The 22508-nt window shown below is 40.5% G+C and overlaps 1 protein-coding gene across 2 annotated transcripts in view; it reads right to left on the bottom strand.

Annotated features, from left to right (window-relative positions):
- TM4SF18 (transmembrane 4 L six family member 18) overlaps nucleotides 1–22173 on the bottom strand; it is a 36201-nt gene extending 14028 nt beyond the window's left edge. Inside the window, exons 1-3 of one of the 2 annotated variants that reach the window (XM_079764217.1) lie at nucleotides 22036–22173; nucleotides 21754–21947; nucleotides 18539–18628 (exon numbers count right to left, since the gene is read on the bottom strand). In XM_079764217.1, coding sequence (XP_079620343.1) covers nucleotides 18539–18628; nucleotides 21754–21930 — 267 coding nt within the window. In that variant the 5' untranslated portion in view covers nucleotides 21931–21947; nucleotides 22036–22173. The remainder of the gene's footprint in view (nucleotides 1–18538; nucleotides 18629–21753; nucleotides 21948–22035) is intronic. The other variant, XM_079764218.1, reaches the window with a different exon arrangement.
- Nucleotides 22174–22508: the final 335 nt, after the last annotated feature.

Here is a 22508-nt window from a genome sequence, read left to right as displayed (position 1 = left end):
GAACAGGCATATAGACTAATGGATCAGAACAGAGACCCCAGTAATTGACCCACACCATTATGTCAATTAACATTTGACAAAGGAGGCAAGAGTATACAATGGAGTCAAGATAGTCTCTTCAATAAATGGTGTTGGGAAAATTGGACAGATACATGCAAAAAATGAAACTAGACCACCAACTTACACCATATTCTAGAAAAGACTGGAATGGATAAAAGACTTAAATATAAGGCATGAAACCATAAAACTCTTAGAGGAGAACATGGGTAATAAAGTTTCAGACATCTAACATAGCAATCTGTTTATGGACACATCTCCTAGGGTAAAGGAAACTAAGAAGAAAACAAATAAATGGAACTACATCAAAATAAAAAGCTTCTGCACAGCAAAAGAAACCACTGACAAATTGAAAGGGAACCCACTGAATGGGAGAACATATTTGCCAATGATACATCTGATAAGGGGTTAATATATAAAACATATAAAGTACTCATACAACTCAACAAAAAGAACACAAACAAATCCAACTAAACTATGGGCAGAAGACCTGAATAGAAATTTCTCCAAAGATGACATACAAATGGCCAAGAGACATATGAAAAAATGTTAAAAATCATTAATCATCAGAGAAATACAAAGTAAAACCACAATGAGATATCCCCTCACACCTGTCAGAATGGCTATCATAAAAAAAAATCAACAAACATTCAGAAAGCCAAGAGACATATGAAAACATGTTCAAAGTCACTAATCATCCAAGAGATGCAAATTAAAACAACAATGAGGTACCACCTCACACCTGTCAGAATGGCTATCATCAACAAATCAACAAACGACAAGTGCTGGCGAGGATGCGAAAAAAAAGGAACCCTCCTGCACTGCTGGTGGGAATGCAGACTGGTGCAGCCACTGTGGAGAACAGTATGGCATTTCCTCAAAAAACTAAAAATGGAACTCCCATTTGACCCAATAATACCACTTCTAGGAATATAGCCCAAGAAAACAGAAACACCAATCAAAAAGGATATATGCACCCCTATGTTTATAGCAGCACAATTTACAATAGCTAAGATTTGGAAACAGCCTAAGTGCCCATCAGCAGATGAATGGATTAGACAACTGTGGTGGATCTACACAATGGAATACTACGCCGCTGTAAAAAAGAAGGAACTCTTACCATTTGCAACAGCATGGATGGAACTGGAGAGCATTATGCTAAGTGAAATAAGCCAGTCAGTGAAAGAAAAATACCACATGATCTCACTCATTTATGGATAATAAAAAACATTATAACCTGATGAACAAAAATAGATACAGAGGCAGAGAAGCATCAAACAAGCTGTCAAACTACAGCAGAAAGGCTGGGGAGGGTTGGGACGGGAGGAGGTAAGAGATCAACTGAAGGACTTGTATGCATGCATATAAGCATAACCAATGAATACAAGACACTGGGAGGGGGGTGAGGGCATGTGCCAGGGGGTAGGGGAGGCTGGGGGAAGGTCAATTGGAAAAAAAAAAAAAAGAGAGAGAGACATACGTACTACTATTTGTAATACTTTAAACAATAAAAAATATTTTTAAAATCAACAAACAACAAGTGCTATTAAGGATGTGGAGAAAAGGGAACAGTAGTTCTCTGCTGGTGGAAATGCAGATTGGTGCAGCCACTATGGAAAACAGTATGGAGTTCCTTCAAAAAATAAAAAATGGAACTTACTTTTGACCCAATGATCCCATATCTGAGAATATATCCTAAAAAATCCCAAAACACCAATAAAAAAGGATATATGGACACCTATGTTCATAGCAGCATTATTTACAACTAGTGGCCCAGTGCATGAATTCGTGAATGGGTGGGGTCCCCAGGGGGGGTGGGGAGGCAGGACACTATCGGCCCTCCCGGTGGGCAGTGGTTCGCCCTTGCCAGCCGTCCGGATCTGTCCCCATCGTTCCCGCCAGTTGTTGAGAGCCACCTGGCGGCTGCGTTTTTTGTTTGTTTGTTTGTTTTTGACACTTCAACTGTTTATTCCATAATCAGAAATGGATCTATGTTACCACAGAGGATGAATCCCCACTGTTTATAGATTGAAAGCAGAAAAAGGTAATTTCACACAATGTCCCAGTTATCAACCCAGATGGGTGCACAGGTGCAATAACACATGAATGAGGGAAATCTAACAGGCTGAGGGGTTCAAGAAGAATGTCACCCACATGGTAACAAAATCCAAGTGCTCTAGAGACCAGCACCAGGCCGGTCACAGGCCTCACTTCATAGGACGGCATGGGGTGCTGGGCTCTGTGGTGGCTGCGTATCTTTCTGTGTAGTTGTCTGTGGGCCAACTGCTCTCTTCCTTCTCACTTAGGGTGAGCAGCATGTGAGGGCAGAGCACGCTGTCATGAAACACAGAAGGCTGCCCAGAGCTGAGGGGCGTGGCCGGGCCCACAGGGTGAGAGGTGGACACGGAGGACGCTATCTCACCCAATTGTGGGGCGGGCTGGCCAGCCTTCATCTGCCTGACCCCACCCAGGGAGGGACCGAGCAGCGTATCTGCCTCTCCATTCTCCATCCTTCCATCTGTGACACCTGTCACCCTTGCCAGGCCTCCCCCAAAGTGAGTTCAGCTCAATCCCTGAATGTGAAAGGGCACGGGGGGAGGGAGCCTCCACTCCAGTGCCCCCTGACTCCCAGCGACAAGACCTAGTCTCAGGACAGTGGCCACAGCTGCAGAACATAGATTTGTTTCAAGAAAAGTTGGGAATGCAGACTTTCCTATGAGCCCCGATTCCAAAAGGTGGCAGTTTATTCACATTGTGGCAAAGACACCTTCAAGAGTAACATAAGTGGGTAAAGTCAAGGCCAAACTGGGCCATTTCCTCATCCAATCTCTCTGAAGTGCGTGGACAGAACCAAGTCCCAGCTCTTCGCAGGACACTTCTGGGTTTGTTTGTTTTTTTAAGTCTAAAGGACTGTAGTCTGTCTCCATTTTTGTTCTTTGGGTTTTTTTTCATCATAGGATAAAAGCATATGTACATTGGGCAATCCTTTTAAGATACAAAATTCCAGTTGTACCCATGTGATGAAGACAGTGCCCCTCAGAGGGAGGTAGCCAACAGATTGGGAGCAAGAAATTTTGAAAACCAAAGGGCTGACAGAGACACTAAATCTTTCCTTCATGCATCTGACACCCCTCCTCAGGCAGCCTGCAGGCCGGGCGTCTGTTGGACCTTTACCACTTGATGTCCAGGCTGCTAGGCAGTGTGCAGGGCCACCTGGGCCCAGGGGGAGTTACACCCCCCGCCCCTCTCCAGTCACTCCTGGTAAAGCTCCTGCACATAGGCCCTGGTCTCCGGGGCCACACCAGGATGGCGGCTCAGATGCCTTCCATCTAGCAGCACCCTGTCCCTGTCCACACGCCCGTCCTCTGCCTGGGCCTGGCCCCTGCCGCTTAGGCATCCCCCTCCACAAAGTGGCAGGGGAACTTGCCCCTCTTCAGCTTCAGGACCACATTCTGGATGTTCCGAAAGCCATAAGCAGCTGCAAAGTGTAGCAGAACCTCTTCATCTCTTTCAAGGGTGACCTCCTGGAAGTCTTTGTTCCTCAGGGTGCGGTAGGTGAGCACCCCCCACGTCCTTGTTGAACAGCTCCTTGGCCATGTGCCTGAGGATGTGTGCCAGGTCCCCGTCGGAGTTGGCACCCTCGTGGAGCCTCACCTCCTCCTCCTTCATGTCTCCAGAGTGTCCATGGCAGTGTCATTCATGGCAAGGCCACTTTGCTCCATTATCTGGACAATTTCACCTGAGGTTAACATGCAGTCAACACCCTGGGAACTATGCAAAGCTGTGGGAACTATGTAAAGCTGTGGGCCCTTTCTCAAAGGGCCTCCAGTTTCTTGTCATAACATGGGGCCACAATGATGTAGAAAAGCTTGTCTGAGGACAGGTTCTGCCGTCTGACAAAGTAATCCTGCACCAGATTGCCCATGATCTGCTGGGGAGACTTGGCCGTGCAGAGGTGAGGCGAGATGGGGTGACCCAGCACGTGCTCCGCATATGGACCCAGCTGGGGCAGGTGGAGGTCAGCATGGGTAGCCGGGGCTCTTTTTCACGGTGCTGGCAGTACCAACGCACAAATTCCTTCTGACTCTCCAGGATGCTGAAGTCCATGGCTATCTTCACGTCAAAGACAGTGCGCCCCAAGGCTTTTGAGGAAGCTGCAGAGTCTTCTGGATGCAACAGTGACACTGAGGCTGAATTTAGCAGCAAAACAAGGCAGAGACACGGACACTGCCAGCACCTTGTGCTGTGAGGTATCATATTTCTTATTAAGGTTCAGAACACGGAAGAAGTCCTTGGCATTCTGATGAGAAACTTGGACTGCCTCCTTTGCGGTCACACAACTGTCACCAGGCAGTCACTCAGATATATCTTGGCATTGGCCAACTTATGGAATTCTCCCTTCTCTCCATTTTCCTGAGCTGGACTTTGGACGTTAACTGTGGCATTCTCTTGGTCATTGGTGTTTGTTTTTTTTACTACATTCCTTCCATGTGTGCAGTGATCACACTTCATCTGGAGCGGGGCAGGCAGGGGGGCCAGCGTGCGTGACCTGGAGGAAGCAGGGGAGAGCAGTCCCAGCTCCTTACAGAGCTTCTAAGGAGGGAAAGTGGCTGAGGTGCCCGAGGCGGAGTTCCAGGAGGCTGGCAGTGCTGTAGGAATCCTGCCAGCAGCACTGGTCCATTGGTGCCTTGGCCATTCTCTGGAGATTGAACCTGCAGGGCTACTGAGGGAGGGAGTGGCTGCTGGTCATTCCAGTCTGTGTAGTTGTCTGTGGGCCAACTGCTCTCTTCCTTCTTCTCTCTTCCAGTTGCTGGCTTTTTATATATATAGATAGCTAAGATTTGGAAATAACCCAAGTGCCAAGGAGTAGATTAATGGATAAAGAAGGTGTGGGACATTTACACTATGGAATATTACACAGGTATAAAAAAGAAGGATCTCTCACCCTTTGGGAGAGCATGGATGGACCTGGAAAATATTATGCTAAGTGAAATAAGCCAAACCAATAAAGACAAATATCACATGATCTCACTTATTTGTGGAATCTAATTAACAAAATGAATTGACCAACAAAATAAGACCTGAAGCAGAGAGGCATGGAACAGAGTGATATACCTTGATGTCGGGTTGGGGGGACAGAATAGATAAACCAAAGAACTTATATACTTACTAGTATATGCATAGCCCATGGCCATGGGCAATAGGGTTGTGAAGACCTGGAGGGGAGTAGGAGCTGGCAGGAGGTGGGGGGGGGGGAAGTGGGGTAAAATGGGAGACATCTGTAATACTATCCTATATAATAAAGGCTTAATATGCTAAGTGTCTGACTATTTGACCGTTCGACCAGTCACTATGATGTGCACTGACCACCAGGGGGCAGACGCTCCGACTGGTAGGTTAGCTTGCTGCTGGGATTCGGCTGATAGGGACTGGGCGAGACAGGCCGGATATGCCCTGGAGCCCTCCTCAGTTCCTTCCTGGCCCTGATCGTGCACTGGTGGGTTCTCTCAGCCTGGCCTGTACCCTCTCACAATCTGGGACCCCTCAGGGGATATCAGAGAGCTGGTTTCAGCCTGATCCCCTCAGACCAGGCCGAGGGACCCGACTGATGCATAAATTCATGCACTAGGCCTCTAGTCAACAGTAAAAACTATATTTTAAAATGGGGAAAAAATCATTGGCAATTGAAAAAAAATTTGATTTTGTGGTGCCCAATAGTTATTGATACTTTCCCTTCCAGGGATAACTATTGCTTTCCTGTTTCTCTCTTGTTTTGTGTCCTGAGAATCTGGCTTGCCTTTCTGTCTATTGGGGCATGCAAGTGACTCAGACAACCAATTGTTAGACTGAGGGCCCTCAAATAATGGTGTACATAAATGTGGGTTGCACCCCATTTGTGACTAGTGTCCTATTGACTATTGCCAGCTCTTAGGAAAGTCTTTTTTTTGGTTATCTTTGAGACCAGTTCTGCATCTTAGGAGGGCTCCATCTTTTTACCTTCTTTGGGGATGACTCTTGAATTCACAGCTAAGTACTGGTTTTAGTTTAAAGTCACAAATATTTATATCAAAGTAAAACTTTGATATAAATATTTGCAACAATTTTTTTTTAAAAAGAGCTCTATGACCAGAAGTTGGCCAAATTCAGAGCCTGATAGAACTTCTTTTAAGGGCTCTGTCCTAAACTGAAATGAAGCTATGTACTCAAAGGAAAAGCAAATATGCTGAAGGCTTTGTGGTGTGACATTAAAGCATTCCAGAGACACACAGCTCTAAATCTAGATTATAGAAATTTTTTACTTCTATCTTAGTTGAAAGATATAAGAAGCAAATTGAAGCTAATGTAGTTGGGTGGGGGGGGGGGGGCAGGGAAGGGGTGTCAGTCCTTTATATCATTCAGGGTGAGGAATTTAAAAAAAATAAAACCATCCTTGAATTATAAAGGCTCTTTGAATAGCAATTCAAAGTCCTCCTTCATTTATCAATACCCAAATATCCCCTACTTATCTCCAAATTCTTGCAGATATAACAGATCAGGACATTGGAAACAGAACTGTTCTGCACTTAAGAAAAAGAGAAAAATTGAAATAATAATCACCATAATAGATAAATATGCCCCAAATCTCCTTCTAGGAAGAGACCTACATTCTTCTTGTGTCTCTAGGAGAGGTAAATCTTACCATGTCTTTGAAATGTAAACATCCCAAGAGATCACTCAGATACTACCCACACCACCTGAGATTGAAGGGAAAAAGAAGGGAAAAGAGGCTTACAAAACCCCAAACTGTTATGAAAGTTCCCTTACCCAAAATCTAGTCCACAGCCTCCATAAGATTGCTTTCAAGAGCAGATGCAAATTTTAAGTCTTCTTCATAAATATTAGTAAAATGCTTTAGCCATCTGAGCAGATAACCTTAACTTGCTCCATCTGTTCTTTTATACTAGGGAGGTTTGTATTAATGTACTTGACTAAAATTTTTTAAAAAGCTATAAATTCTGTGTGTCTGTCTATATGCTTATTTATATTGATATATGTGTATATGTGTTATTAAATTAATTAAATGGAAGGCCATAAGGCTAGGGGGCTTTAATGGCATAGATCCTATGCAAGCAAACCAAATTTAAGCCTGTAAATGCCTCAGGATTGTGAAATTATAGAGCAACCAATCACAAACAGCCAACTAGGTTTTAAGCTATAGCCAACCATTAATGTCCTTATTTGCTTCTGCCCCCTTTTTTTTAAAAGTCTTTCCCTGAACTCCTGTCTGTTGAGTGTAACTACCTGTTTGGCAATGCCTAATTCAAATAGATTTTTATTCAAACTCTTTAAAAGTTTTAAAGACCTAAGTGTATCTTTTAACAGTATGTTATGGATATGTGATATTTTTCTACCTTTGTGTAGTACTATCAAATTAACTTATAAAATCTTTCAAAGGAATTTTATTCAAATTGGTTTGGATATAAATGAACTTACAGATAAATTAAGTAATCCTAAAATTCTCAGAAATATAGAATGTACCCAAAGATTTGTTTTTTAAGTTCATGTAGTTTGGAATATTCTTTGGTAAACAGCTGGTTTTAAGAAAAAACATAGGCATAACTTCAGAGTCGTCAGCATTAATATAATGCAGACATTGAAGTATAGTGGTCCCTCCTTTGGAAAAACTGCTGTTTGAACTACTCTGTTATTCTTAGACAGTCTCTTATTCTGTAGGTCAACTCTGTTATTTTTAGACTGTAAAATAACTTTGTGTGGTTTTTTTTTTGCTTGAATAGAAAAGATAAACTTAATTGTCTGACCTTGCAAGCTAGTCATCTAACTGATACCCTGATATTGATGCCAGGTGTCTGTATAGATATGATATACTCAAGGTTACAGGTGTCTGTATAGATATGATATACTCAAGGTTACAGGTGTCTGTATAGATATTATATGGTACTCAAAGTTACAAGTTGTCTGTATAGATATGACAAGTGTTTGATTAGATATGATATGTATTCAAGGTTACAAGCTGTCTTACACAAAGAACTAGAAGGATATAAAAAGGAAATACTCCCTCCTGTGTTTGTTCAGAAATTGACAGAGGTAAACTGCTCTGAGCCTGCGCGCAATAAAAATGACTCCTAACTAATTGGCTCATTAGGTGTCTTGTCCAGCTGGCTGATCTGTGATACAACATATAATTTTTTCTACTTAGTTTACTAGTCAAAGTTTTGTTATCTCTATTAGATATTTAAGAGTATAAAACTATAAATTCAATCTAAAACCAAAAAATACATAAACATAAACTGCTTATGCATGTTGAATATGGTAGTATGAAAAAGAGAAAAATTATACATTAAAGTTTTTAGTTGCATTGTCTCTATGATGTTTGAGGCTTCTTAATATATAGGTATATGCCTATTTACATATATATATTTGATTGACTATATGTTAAAAATTTGTCAAAAAGAGAAATGACGAATGATGAGGCTAATCTTGTTTAATGTCTCATTAAATTTTCATTAGTAATTTAAACACAATTGTTATGAGTGAGTGAATTAATAAATGTAAGATAAAAGTATATAATAAATGAGCTTTTCAACAAAATATGTTTTATAAAATATGTCTATTTAAATAGGTTCCAAAATATTTGGTAACTAGAAACCTTAATGTTTTACAATTCAATTAAATGATGATAATTCATTGAGTATCTAGATCATTTCAAAATTAGATAAAATAGTGAAACATTAATTACTGAACATAAGTTTATTCACTTTTGTCTTCCTATTACAGAAGAATTATTAATAACATGTCCTGTGCCATTTTGAAAACTATCCTCTGAGAAAGCGTATACTTCTAGAAATGGTAAAATGTATATTTATAAAAACAGTTGATAACTGCTTATTCTCTAGTTTTCACTAGAAATTAAGGATTCTGAGGCTTAAAATTCTAATTAACATATATAATTAAAGCTAATCTACACGAATAAAAGAGTAAGATGCAAATTGGCTGTACCATCATGACGCCCACTAGCCAATCAGAAATGAGTATGCAAATTAACCCAACAAAGATGACAGGTTAATTTGCATATGCAATCACCAAGCGGCCGGGGCATTCTGCAGCTCTCTGGCCGTTCTGGGCCTGTGGGCAGCGTGGGAAGGCGGAAAGGTGACTCTGGCCAGAGGAAAGGTGGTGCTGGCAGCCAGGGGAAGGAAAGCCCATTCTTGCACAAATCTTTATGCATTGGGCCTCTAGTAGAATAATACGGGAACAACTTTGTAGGCAAAACAATTAGGATCTGTTTTTGGTACAAAAGGATATGAGGTATGGAATTTTTAAAAAAAATAATAAATCTTTATTGTTCAGATTATTACAATTGTTCCTCTTTTTTCCCCTCATAGCTTCCCTCCACCTGGTTCCACCCCACCCTCTGCCCTTACCTCCCCCACACTGTCCTCATCCATAGGTGTACGATTTTTGTCCAGTCTCTTCCCACACCCCCCACACCCCTTTTCCCCTGAGAATTGTCAGTCCACTCTCTTTCTATCCACCAGTTTATTCTGTTCATCAGATTTTTTATCACTTGATTTTTAGATTCACTTGTTGATAGATATGTATTTGTTGTTCATAATTCTTATCTTTACCTTTTTCTTCTTCTTCCTCTTCTTAAAGCATACCTTTCAGCATTTCATACAATACTGGTTTGGTGGTGATGAACTCCTTTAGCTTTTTCTTATCTGTGAAGCTTTTTATCTGACCTTCAATTCTGAATGATAGCTTTGCTGGGTAGAGTAATCTTGGTTGTAGGTTCTTGCTATTCATCACTTTGAATATTTCTTGCCACTCCCGTCTGGCCTGCATAGTTTCTGTTGAGAAATCAGCTGACAATCGTATGGGTGCTCCCTTGTAGGTAATTAACTGTTTTTCTCTTGCTGCTTTTAATATTCTCTTTTTGTCTTTTGCTCTTGGCATTTTAATTATTATGTGTCTTGGTGTGGTCCTCTTTGGATTCCTTTTGTTTGGGGTTTTCTGCACTTCCTGGACTTGTAAGTCTATTTCTTTCATCAGGTGAGGGAAGTTTTCTGTCATTATTTCTTCAAATAGGTTTTCAATATCTTGCTCTCTCTCTTCTTCTGGCATCCCCATAATTCTGATGTTGGTACACTTGAAGTTGTCCCAGAGGCTCCTTACACTATCTTCAAATTTTTTTATTCTTTTTACTTTTTGCTTTTCTGGTTGAGTGTTTTTTGCTTCTTTGTATTTCAAATCTTTGAGTTGATTCTTGCGGTCTTGTAGTCTACTGTTAGGTCTCTGTATAATATTTTTTATTTCAGTCAGTGTATGTTTAATTTCTCGTTGTTCCTTTTTCATATCCTCGAGGGCCTGGCTAAATTTATTGGCCTTTTCTAGGAAATTCTTGAAAAACCTTATAACCGTGGTTTTGAACTCTATATCCAGTCGTTTGCTTTCCTCCATTTCTTTCATTTGTGATCTGTTTCTTTGTGTCTGCATTTTTGCTGCTTCCCTGAGTTGGTAGAGTGGCTTTGTGTGCTAGGTTTCCTATATGGCCCAGTGGCTCAACCTCCCCCAGTTACCTGAGGTGGACACTTTTGGTGCACCCCTTTGTGGACTGTGTGCACAGCCTTGTTGTATTTAAGTCTTGATTGTTGTTGGTATCACTGGGAGGAATTGACCTCCAGGCCAATTGGCTGTGAGGATCAGCTGTGTCTATGCTGGGAGAACTTCGGAGTTGGAGACACCCTTATGGGAGAAGACTTGCAAAAAGCCTCTGTGCTCAGCTTGGATGGGGCGGAGTCTCAGGGCAGAGCAGACAGCCTTGGCTTCCCATCAGCCCTGCCCTATGAGGGCCCTGGGTCTCAGTGTCCCTCGGTAATCACTGCAAGCACCCCTGAGAGAAAGCCGCCTTCGAGTTTTGCCCACTGCCAAACAGTCCAGTTTCTCCCTGAATGAGTTTGGGTTCCCAGAAACTCACCCAGAACTGGAGTTCAGTGCAGTTGGGAGCTTCCATCTCCCTCCCGCTTGAGAAAGCCAGCCACACACTCAGCTGCCCATGCACTCAGCAGTCAATCCTCCCTGCGTGCGCGCCTCTGGACCTCTGCCTTCTGCAGCTCCCCTGAGTCTCAGTGTGCTTTCTCTTTTCCTAACAGTCCAGATTCCCCCTGAATGAGTTTGGGTTCCCAGAGTCTCTCCCGGGACTGGAGTTCAGTGCAGTCGGGAGCTTCTGTCTCCCTCCCACTTTAGAAAGCCATCTGCGCACTCAGCCACCCGTGCACTCAGCCGCCCGTCCACTCCATGCGTGCGTCTCTGTACCTCAGCCTTTTGCAGCTCCTCTGAGTCTCAATGTGCTTTCCTCTTTCCTTCTAGTTGTAGAATTTCCACTCAGCCAGCTTTCCTGTGGTTCTGGATGGTGTCCGTTTTGTCTTTTAGTTGTAGTTTTGATATTGTTGTGTGAGGCAGCAGTGTAGGTGTTTACCTATGCAGCCATCTTGGTTTTCTGGAAATTTTTTTAAAAGTGTTTTTTATTGATTTCAGAGACAGGAAGAGAGAGAATCATCCATCAGCTGCCTCTTGCTTGTGCCTTGACTGGGAATTGAACCATGACCTTCTGGTTCATGGGTCAATGCTCAACCACTGAGCCACAGCAACTGGGCTGGAAATGTGTTTTTTTAGGTGAAAAGGAGAGTAATTTTGTCTTGAAGTAAAATAGGACTGATAATATCTGTGATAATTCTTTTTTTAAAATATATCTTTATTGATTTCAGAGAGGAAGTGAGAGGGAGAGAGAGAAACATCAATGATGAGAGTGAATCATTGAATGACTGCCTCCTGTACACCCCCTCCTGGGGATTGAGCCTGCAACCTGGGCATATGCCCTTGACTAGAATTGAACCTAGGACCTTTCAGTCCACAGGCTGATTCTCTACCCACTAAAGCAGCTAGGGCAATCTATACTAATAAAAGCCTAGGTGGCTCTTGCACCCTTGCGCTCTCATGTCATTTCAAGATGGATGCCCCCATGTTGTCACAAGATGGCTTCCCCGACATCGTCACAAGATGGCCACCACCACATTGTCACAAGATGGCAGGCAGGGAAGGACAGTTGTGGGCAATCAGGCTGGCAGTGGAGGGCAGTTGGGGGGACCAGGACTGCAGGGGAGGGCAGTTGGAAGGTCCATTCTGGCAGGGTTAGGCAGTTGTGGGCGATTGGGCCAGCAGGAGAGGGCAGTTGGGGGCGATCAGGCCGGCATGGGAGCAGCTAGCCGTCAATCAGGCCAGCAGAGTTGTTAGGGGGTGATCTGGTTGGCAGGCAGAAGCGGTTAGGGGCAATCAGGCAGGCAGGCAGGTGAGTGGTTAGGAGCCAGCAGTCCCAGATTGTGAAAGGGATGTCCGACTGCTGGTTTAGGCCCAATCCCCACCCAAGGGGTCCCAGTTTGGAGAGAGTGCAGGCTGGGCTGAGGGACACCCCTCCCCCAGTGCATGAATTTTGTGCACCGGGCCTCTAGTATCTCTGATAATCACAATATATGTGCTAATTCCAATTATTAACTTAAAATATTCTATGTCACAAAAATAATCAGAATTCTGTGTCAATTACATTATAATAAACTAATCAAATCTTTAATTTGGCCACTTTTAAGTCTTTTGCCATTTATAGACAGCTATTCATTTGTTCTGATGCTTTTGCAAAAGTGCTTGTCTTCAAAGAGATTCATTGAAACAACTCTAAGAAGTATATACCTCTGAACTGGCTAAAAATTGCTAAAACTCTAATGGAGAAACTGAGCATTCATAAAAGTGGTAACACAAGATCAAGTAGTACAAAAATTAATTATATAGTACTGAATAAAATGATGAGGATAATTCATTTTCATGACTTTAAAAAATTGCTGGATTCTAAATATTTTGTTTTCCAGGTTTAAGGAAACTTTTTTCTTTTTTCTCTTAAGCTATCTAAGACAGCAATTTGGTAAAGTATACCTTTGTGAACAAAGATAAAACAATTACTTTTCTCCCTACTCTATTCCTCCAGAATTAGAAAATTCTTAGTTATTTTTCTTATTTTCATGGCAATATAGCTATTTGCAGAAGTTCAATAAGTCTGTTCTGCCCAGCTGGTGTGGCTCAGTGGCTGAGTGTCGACCCATGAAACAGGCAGTCATGGTCTGATTCCTGGTCAGGGCACATGCAAGAGGCAGCTGATTGATGATTCTCATCATTGATGTTTCTCTCTATCTCTCCGTTTCTGTTCCTCTCTCTGAAATCAATAAAAACACACTTTTTAAATAAAGAGTCTGTTTTCCTTATAAGGGAGACAATTGGAAACATTGCATATATTAACAACGCTTTGACTAGAATGTCATATTTAAGAATGTGTATAGAATAAAATATTACAAGACAGCTTTAAGAAACTAAGGTTGATTTTATGGAGCCAAATGAAGCCCTTGGCAAAACTAATCTGGTACCTTGCTTACATTACAGGGTTCCCAGCAGCCTTAGCAGGTGAGTAAGGAAGGTCACTTCTGATGGGCCCAGGAAACTCAGGATATTTTGGAGACTCCAAGAAGAAAGAAATTAACCTAAATCTATAGGTATTGCAGGCAAAGTCTAGTGGCAAGTCCTTGGCTTGGTTTCTTAGCCTTGAGAGGCTTTTAAAGTCTAACTCAGTAATGAAAAATTCCAACAAAGCAAACTTCAAAAGAGCTTATATGATCATCACTATTCTTGCTGCTCCTATATGAATAACTGGGCCACGTTTAGTAAGACTAGACTTATTTTGCAAAGAAATTAGACTTACTTTTATTATCTTGATAGAAATGGGGGTGATTATAAAGAATATTTCAGCAGGAAACTATAACACACCCTTGAGGAGATCCGATACTGGTTCTGCTCACTTTTTTGGAGGTTTGGTTATCTACCTGTAAACTGGACTGGAGTCTCCAATATCTGGCTACAACTCCTCAAATTAATGTTCCCAATTTTCTCCCACCCGCTGACTTGGAATCATTGAGAACTAAAACTGCCTTTTCCAAAGCCCTACAAGCTAGAGTTGGACAGGTTGATATAAACTTCAGAGAAAGTACTGAAGCATGGTGCTCCCTCCTTTGGAAAAACTGTTTGAAACTGCTGTTTGAAATTCTCTGCTATTTTTAGATAGTCCCTTGTTCTGTAAGTCAATTATGTTATTTTTAGACGGTCTTTTATTCTGTAAAAAAAAACAAAACAACTTTGTTTTTTAGCTTGAATAATAGAAAAGATAAACTTAACTGTCTGACCTTGCAAGCTAGCCATCTAAAGGGGCTGATATGCTGATACTGATAATAATTCCCATATTCTCATGACAAGTGTCTGTTCATTGTGTATCCAAGGTTACAGGTGTCTGTATAGATATGATATGTACTCAAGGTTACAAGTTGTCTGTATATATATGACAGGTGTTAGTTAGATATGATATATACTCAAGGTTAAAAGCTGTCTACAGAAATAACTTACAAAAAGAACTAGAAGAATATAAAAAGGGAATACTCCTTCCTGGGTTTGTTCAGAATTTGACAGAGGTATTTTGCTCTCAACCTGCACACAATAAATGACTCCTAATTAATTGGCTTGTTAAGGTGTCTTGTATCTAGCTCAATGATTGACAATACAACAGTAACATAATGACTCATGTTTAGACAATCTTCATTCTTGTTGTATGGGCAACTCAGTAAGTTTACCAAAATACCTGATAACATCCCCAGGGACATTCAACTACAAACCAGGAAAATCTGTCAGATTACCATTGCCTGCCCTATTCCGTCTGAAGATGCTTGAAGCCCAACATCTAGAAATATTTTTAAATGACCTCTAGACTTAAATTCGTTCTAATCATTAACCATTGCTTTTCCATAGAAATGCTCCAGACTGAGATACTTGCTTCCATGGGTTATGGGACAATCTACTAACTCAGTTTGTGGACTGTGAGAATTCTTGGGGGAAGTTTCATATGGGGTTCAGGAAATGCTACCCCTTAAATATGGCATCTTTGAAACTGGAATATTTTAAGCTAAAGATGTATGAGGAAGTGGCAAAAGCAGGAAGGTACTCTGACCAAACCCTCACTCCTGCCTTTCTTCCCTGAAACTGGTCATGGAACTCCCATGTGAAAGGTGTCCTCCCTGTGCCTGGAGGAAGGAAGACATTCGTATTACCAGAGACAGGGAATTTGGGCTGAGAAATCTATATAATCAAACCTTACTAAAGGAACCCTTGTCTTTCCAGTTACTTCTTATCCATTTATTAGCCCAAGCCCTTTTGTCTTGCTAATTTTTTGTTTATTTGTTTCTTTATCTAAAAGGTATCAAAGCCTGATGCTCTGGCTACTTCTTCAGGACTTTATTCTCCTGTGAAAACTACCATGTATATGTAAAAAATGTAATAAATTGTGTATGCTTTTCTCTTGTTAATCTGTCTTCCATCAATTTAATTTTTCAGACCCTGCCAGGGACCCCTAAGAAGGTCAATGACAACTTTTCCCCCTAAAAAGTGAATCTTGTATGATTTCAATTTCCATTCTGGAGCTGCAGAATTTACAAACTGGTACGGACTCAAATTTGGCCTGCAAGGTGTGTTCATTTAGTTTAAATGAGAATGAATTGTCAACATTTACAGTTGAGAGGTTTTAGATAAAAATTCATATTTCTACTTTTTATTTAAAACAGAATTATTGCCCAATTTTGTCATGATAATACTTGGCTGGACTAGAGTAGCAGCTCCCTTCCTTCCTTAAATGGCAAGTTTGCTCTGATGCCTACCAGGCTCACTTCTTTAGCTTCCATAAGATATTCAGCTCCTGGAGACATGTGAGTTGGTACTTCTGTTCTAGAGCTTACCTCGAAAGGGTCAAGCAGGGATCCAGGGAATCCTCTTTCCCTTCCTCCTGTTCTTCCCATTGAGATGGCAGTCATCTCATCAGTGTTGGTATTAAGACCCTTTTTAGACTCTAGCCTATTTCTAGCATACATTTGTGCTGGAGATGCTAATACTGAGTTTAGGCAAATTTAACATATTGATTTTTATTGGCATATAAATTTGTTTTCTAGAAATTTCTTGAGTTTCATAGCTTAAATTTACCTCAATCCATTGCTTCCCCTAGGCCAGTGGTTGGCAAACTCATTAGTCAACAGAGCCAATATCAACAGTACAATGATTGAAATTTCTTTTGAGAGCCAAATTTTTTAAACTTAAACTTCTTCTAACGCCACTTCTTCAAAATAGACTCACCCAGGCCGAGTTTTTTGTGGAAGAGCCACACTCAAGGGGCCAAAGAACCGCATGTGGCTCGCGAGCCGCAGTTTGCTGACCATGGCCCTAGGCAATTTTGAAAGCTTTCCACAAATATACTACCAGCAGGTACTCAGGGATATATGGGTCACTTAGTTAAGAAAACACACACACACACACACACACACACACACACACACACACACAAGAATATTAAAATTTTTCAATTCTTCACCATGGGTACAGTGCTAAATTAAGCAACTAATTTAATCTTCCAAAGGCTTTAGTTAAAGAAGCATCTTGGCTGCACATTAAAATCTGGTTGCACCTCAGACCAGCCAAGTCAGGGACTCTGAGGGTGAGATTCCAACTCCAAACTCCTAGATCAGGCGTGGGGAACCTTTTTTCTGCTAAGGGCATATGGATATTGATAACATCATTTGAGGGCCATACAAAATTTTCAACTTAAAAATTAGCCTGTTATATTTGGTCAAACATTTAATTAATTCACCCCTAATGCCTTGGAAATGTCAGACCAAATGATTTTGTGGGCCTTATATGGCCTGTGGGCTGGATGTTCCCCACCCCTAGCCTAGATGATTGCAATGTGCAGCTATGGTGTGGAGCCTTTGCTGCAAAGAATGCATACCAAATCTCTGGGAAAACTCCTCCTAGTTGATAAACAACATGCTCTCTTTGAGCCGCAGGTGACTCATCTATAAAATAGGAGTAAGAATGATCTATTTCACTGGCTAAGTATAAAAGAACTATAAAGTGCTATGAAAATGTGAATGAGCAGTGACAATGATGATGATGATAAGAATAATGGTGGAAATATAGCAGCCCAACTCATGTTTATGTGGCACAGGCTTAGAAAATTGGGGCATATTATTCTCTCTTGATTCTATTTTAATTTTTTTAAAGTTCCAATTTAGAAATGTACATTGCCTATACCTAACAACACGGATGTATCATGCTGAATGAAAGAAGCCAGATACAAAAGACAAATACTATATGATTCTATTGATACGAAGTATAAATCAATCTATAATGACAAAAAACAGATAAAAATATTATTCTTTTAGGGTGATGAAAATGTTCTATATCTTGATTGTGATGGTGCTTTAGAAACAGGAATTTTAGAGGAATATAGGCAGGTTTAGGGAATATTTAGAATTGGGGTCCATGGAAAAAACACAGGGCTACAGATTGGGAGAAGGTACATTTCCATAACACAAAGAAGCCAGGCCCAGTTACATTTCCATAAGACAAGGAAACTGGGAGAAGATACATTTCCATAACACAAGGAAGCCAAGTGCAGTTACATTTCCATAAGACAAGGAAGCAGCAACAGGTACATCTCCATAACACAAGGAAGCCAGGCATGGTTACATCTCCATAACACAAGGGAGAGACAACAGATATATCTATATAAGATAGGGGATCTGGGAGTAGCCAAGATATCTGTATTTACAAAATAAAGGAGGAAGAAAGCCCAGAAGGAATAGGAGGACAATGAGAGAGGAGGGCCTCAGGAGTTACTATAGTAACCAGTTCGAAAGGGAATATTGACCAATCAGAGGGGATATCAGGACATAGAAACTGCAGCCTTTATAAACCATGGAAATAGGAAGTCTGTGGGACCTTCCCCCCGCCCCGCCTCCCCCCCCCCCCCCCCCCCCCCGCGCCCCCAGGTGGGAGTCTGTACTTGTTCTTCAATAAATCTCCACCTTTGCTATACCATCTTCTGTCCTTGGATTCATTCTTCTACTCCAGTGGATAAAGAATACAGGTTCCAGTCCAAAAATTTCGTTACACTTTCATGGGTGTATTCATTGTCAAAAGTCATGGATTTGTACTCTTTTATTTTTTTTGATTTGTACTCTTTTAATGGATGCCACTTATTATATGTAAATTAGTCCTCAATAAAGTTGTTAAGAAGAAAAAATAAGACTATACAAAAACCCAGACAGGAAAAGATAGTATTATTTCTGATCTCATGTATCTTTAAATTCTGAATTTGTGAAAGAACATCATCAGAACAAAGGTGAAGAAAAACTGTAAAAAAAAAGGAAAATTATTTTTGGAGTAAACTCTTGGGCTCTGTACTAAAAAGATCATGGTGAGGGTACCATAATGTTAATAGTTTTGTGTTTCTGAGTAAGAGGAAAGAAATCTAAAGCCCACTCAACCTTCTTCTTAAAACTGTTGCTCTTACCATGTATTTTTTGCTGCAGTTTTCACTCTGGCAGCATTGACAGTTGTTGTCACTCTCTAGGAAAAGAAGAGCTACTGCAACCATGAGCATCTGCCATAGGGAAGAGAAAAAAGATCAGAAATAGGTACTAGTGAACATTCATGCTCATAATCTGAGCACAGTGATTCAGAGCATAGGGTCTAGGTCAGGAAGATCTGGGTTCAAATCCCAGATCTGCCACTGTCTAACTGTAAACTCATAAGTCCTTCCTATAAATGGTTTTATTAGAGTACTAGAGGCCCAGTGCACGAATTCGTGCATTGTTGGGGTCCCTCAGCCTGGCCGGTGATCGCAGCCAATAGAGGCCAATTGGGGCAGGCCGACCAGGGGGAGGGACCACAGGAGGTTGGCTGTGGGAGCTCACTGACCACCAGGGGGCAGCTCCTGCATTGAGCTTTTATATATATAGATTATGAGATAATGTATGTACAATTTTGAAAATAGCACTTAATTCATAGTAAGTAATTGATAAATGTTAGCTATTATTATGGTTGATCAGTCACCAAAAGCTAACAACTAAAGAGAAGTAAATGGTATGGACCTGGGAATACCACCTGGCAGCAAACCTGCATTTCTCATTGACCCAGTTGTAAAAGACAAAGAAAAGCCATTCACAAATTTGCAGTTTGCAAAGCCTCTCTCCGTTTATTGCTGTGGGATTGTAGGTGAGATGCATGGTGAATCTGAAAAGATAGTCCTTTTTTAAAAAATACATTTTTATTGATTTCAGAAGGAAAGGAGAGAGAGAAAGATAGAAACATCAATGATGAGAGGGAATAATTGATTGGCTGCCTCCTGCATGCCCCCCACTGGGGATGGATCCTAAAACACAGGCATGTGCCCTTGACCAGAATCGAACCCGGGACCTTTCAGTCTACAGGCTGATGCTCTATCTACTGAGCCAAACTGGCTAAGGCAGTAAAGTAAATTAATTCCCCCATGCATCCAAGCCATCTCAGGTACAAATTTTCCAGTGTTTTGTCTGTAGCAAGCCAACAAGTTGTGAGAATTCAATATATTCTACTTCCCCTCTTTTTGGCATCTTACGCAAAGCATTGTATTTTTGTTCTGGAAAGACATGAGTTTCTTGATTTTTTATAACTCATGGTTGGAGCAGGTATGGAGCATGTATTGCTTCTGGCAAATTCTCCACACATCCTTTACTCCCACTACTCTGTACTGGATATTGAAGCTAAGTTCACTGCTATTTTACTGTTTGTGGACAACATTTCCAGTTTCCAAATTCCTTCAGTCTTTATTTATCAATCAACTTAATTATTTATCTATATTTCTCTCCTTTCTCTTAAAAGGATTTGATGTAGTAACAATAATATTTTTCAAAAAAAATCTTAGACAATAAAATATAGAGAATAGGTTCTTTCCCTGTTTTAAATTTTACATGAATATAAACAAAAGAGTCCTATGTTACCCTCCTTTCAACACATTAGTTATCACAGATTTTAATAGATTTTAACCCAATCATGCCTTGCAACTCTTCCATTTACTACAATGACATATAGAGGGAAAGAAGATAACCAACTTCATTTTAATATTGGTAGAAATACCTAGACCTAGGCCCTGGAGTCCTGTGCCAAAAGAGAAACACAGGCAGGGCCTGTGTTGAAAGAGAAATTTTCTTTTTTTGTTGTTGTAAAATGTAACTGTAATACAGAGGGCTCAAGAGCAAGGGAGGAAAATTACCCATAGCTCCGCGACCCTCACTTATTTTCATGTATGTGTCCCCAGTGTTTTCCCATCTGTGTATATTTTACATAGTTGCAATCATAATTTATTCATAAGTTTGTTATATCTTTTTTATTCACTTACAGAATGTTCATTTTCCTTGTTGTTAGATCTATATCATTACACTTTACATCACCATATAAAATGAATGTATCACAGTTTATTTGGCTACTTCTATGTTACAATGCTTCTAACTATGTCCTATTACAAATACTGCTGCCACAAACATCTGTGGATACATCTCTTTCCTTATTTTGGATTATTTCCTCATAATGAATTATCAGATTTAAGATTACTGACTTGGAAGACAGAGCATTCTCATGAATCTTAATATATCATTTCAAATGCATCCAAAAGTTTGCATTTATTTATAGAATGACTGCACCATTTATTATGTACCTATCATATAGTAGTTTTAATAGCAATGGGTATTAATATTTTAAAGTTTACTAATTTAGTATGCAAAATAGTAACAAAATGAAAATTATTTTCCAACATAACTATTCAAGTATTATAAAAATTAAAGCCCCACAAAGATGTAGAGATAGATTATAATGGATTTTCTTTTAGTTATTGGTGGCATAGTAAGCTTACAGTGTAAAATGTGTTGTTTTTAGTATTGATATGACCAGGAAAAGTGTCTTTTCTTCTGAGTTGCCAACATGATTTATTTTTTTTAAAAGAAGAGTCATCAGGAAAACACTCGTGGGTTCTTACGGTGCATAATTTGATTTAGTTTTTAAAAAATACTCTACATTGTTAGGGGTATAATGTCACACTATTTAATGATGAAACCGCCTATCATTCGATAAGTATTTATAATCACAATAGTCACTGGCTACCTACTACAAGTCAGTCTCTATACTGAGCACTTCATACATGAGATTTTATGCAATCTCCACAACTACCCGAAAACTAAATGTCATTATCCCCATTTTCCAAATGAAGACAAGACATTGAGTAACTTGGTCAAGGTCTCATGGCACAAATGCAGAGCTTAGATCTGAATGCAAATTTGTGTGCATCTTCAAGCCTCTGCTTTTCTGTGCTGTCTTAGTATCAAGCTAGATAAATTGTGAGTGCAGGTAGAAAGTCTTTCTGGAAAAGAACAGTGCCACTAGGGATTAAATGGCTTAAGTTGACACACAGAGTTCATGAGGACACAAATATTTCTATAGGCCAGTCTCGCAAACTTTAATAGGACCAATTTCCTGTCCTGCCAAAGGTACAAAAATGAACAGCTAACCAAAACACAACGCTGCTCTTCAAGTCTCAAGCGACTATCCCCCTCCCCACCTCCACCCATCTTCCAAATCCCAAACCCAGGATTAGTAGAACAATTTTACCATTATTGATAACTTTTAGTAGGAACAAAACAATCCTTAGTAAAATCTTCCCCTTTTGTGATCCCCAGTCTCCCAGATCACACTTACCATGATACCTGAGAAACAGATTCCTTCAAAATACCACACGTAGTTGGTGAGTTTACTGCTGGATGCATAGGAAGTTTGCCCATTTGGGAAATACAATAGTAAATTCACAATTATACTCCAAAGTGCAAGCGGAATCAGCAGACCACTTAGGCAGCCTCCACATTTCCGAGACCCCATTTTACCCTGCTCAGAACCTGCAGGAGATTATAAGAGTGTAAAATTACATAAAGCCTGTTTTCATCCTATCGCTCCCTCAACCACCCCCCTTATTTTTTACATTACCTCCACTTTCTAGGTCAGAGTCCTTTACTTCCTATTCACGAGGAGCCCAGGATTCAGACAGGACTGCAGCCCACAACCTCTCCCTGCGAAAGAGTGGTTTACTGTTTGGAGAACAATAGATAATGATCTAGGACTGAAGAGCTGAGTTGGTCTTCATCCTGTGCCAGAGGAATGCGGTGTTTTTACTGCTTTTAAAATAAGTAATTTTCCTTTGGATTAGAGCACTACAGACTTAACCCTGAGTACATGTTAAGAGGAAGTCAGAGCTAGTGTTGGCATTGAGTCTAGCAAATTTCATCTAACAGTAGAAAGGGATTAAAGAGAAAACTACCAACGGAGCTTATACTAGAGCATGGTAGGCATGTGGTATGTTTGCTCAAATGTCCTGTCATTTTATACTGTTTTTAATTCAGTCTTCTTAATTGTGGGCTCCCTCTTCAGCAAGCATTATTTAAACGGCAGGGGACAGAAAG

This window comes from Cnephaeus nilssonii (assembly GCF_951640355.1).
Source record: "Cnephaeus nilssonii genome assembly, chromosome: 3".
Lineage (NCBI taxonomy): Eukaryota > Metazoa > Chordata > Mammalia > Chiroptera > Vespertilionidae > Cnephaeus > Cnephaeus nilssonii.
The sequence above is the reverse complement of the archived record's forward strand: the minus strand, read 5'-3'. Positions and strand labels throughout refer to the sequence as shown.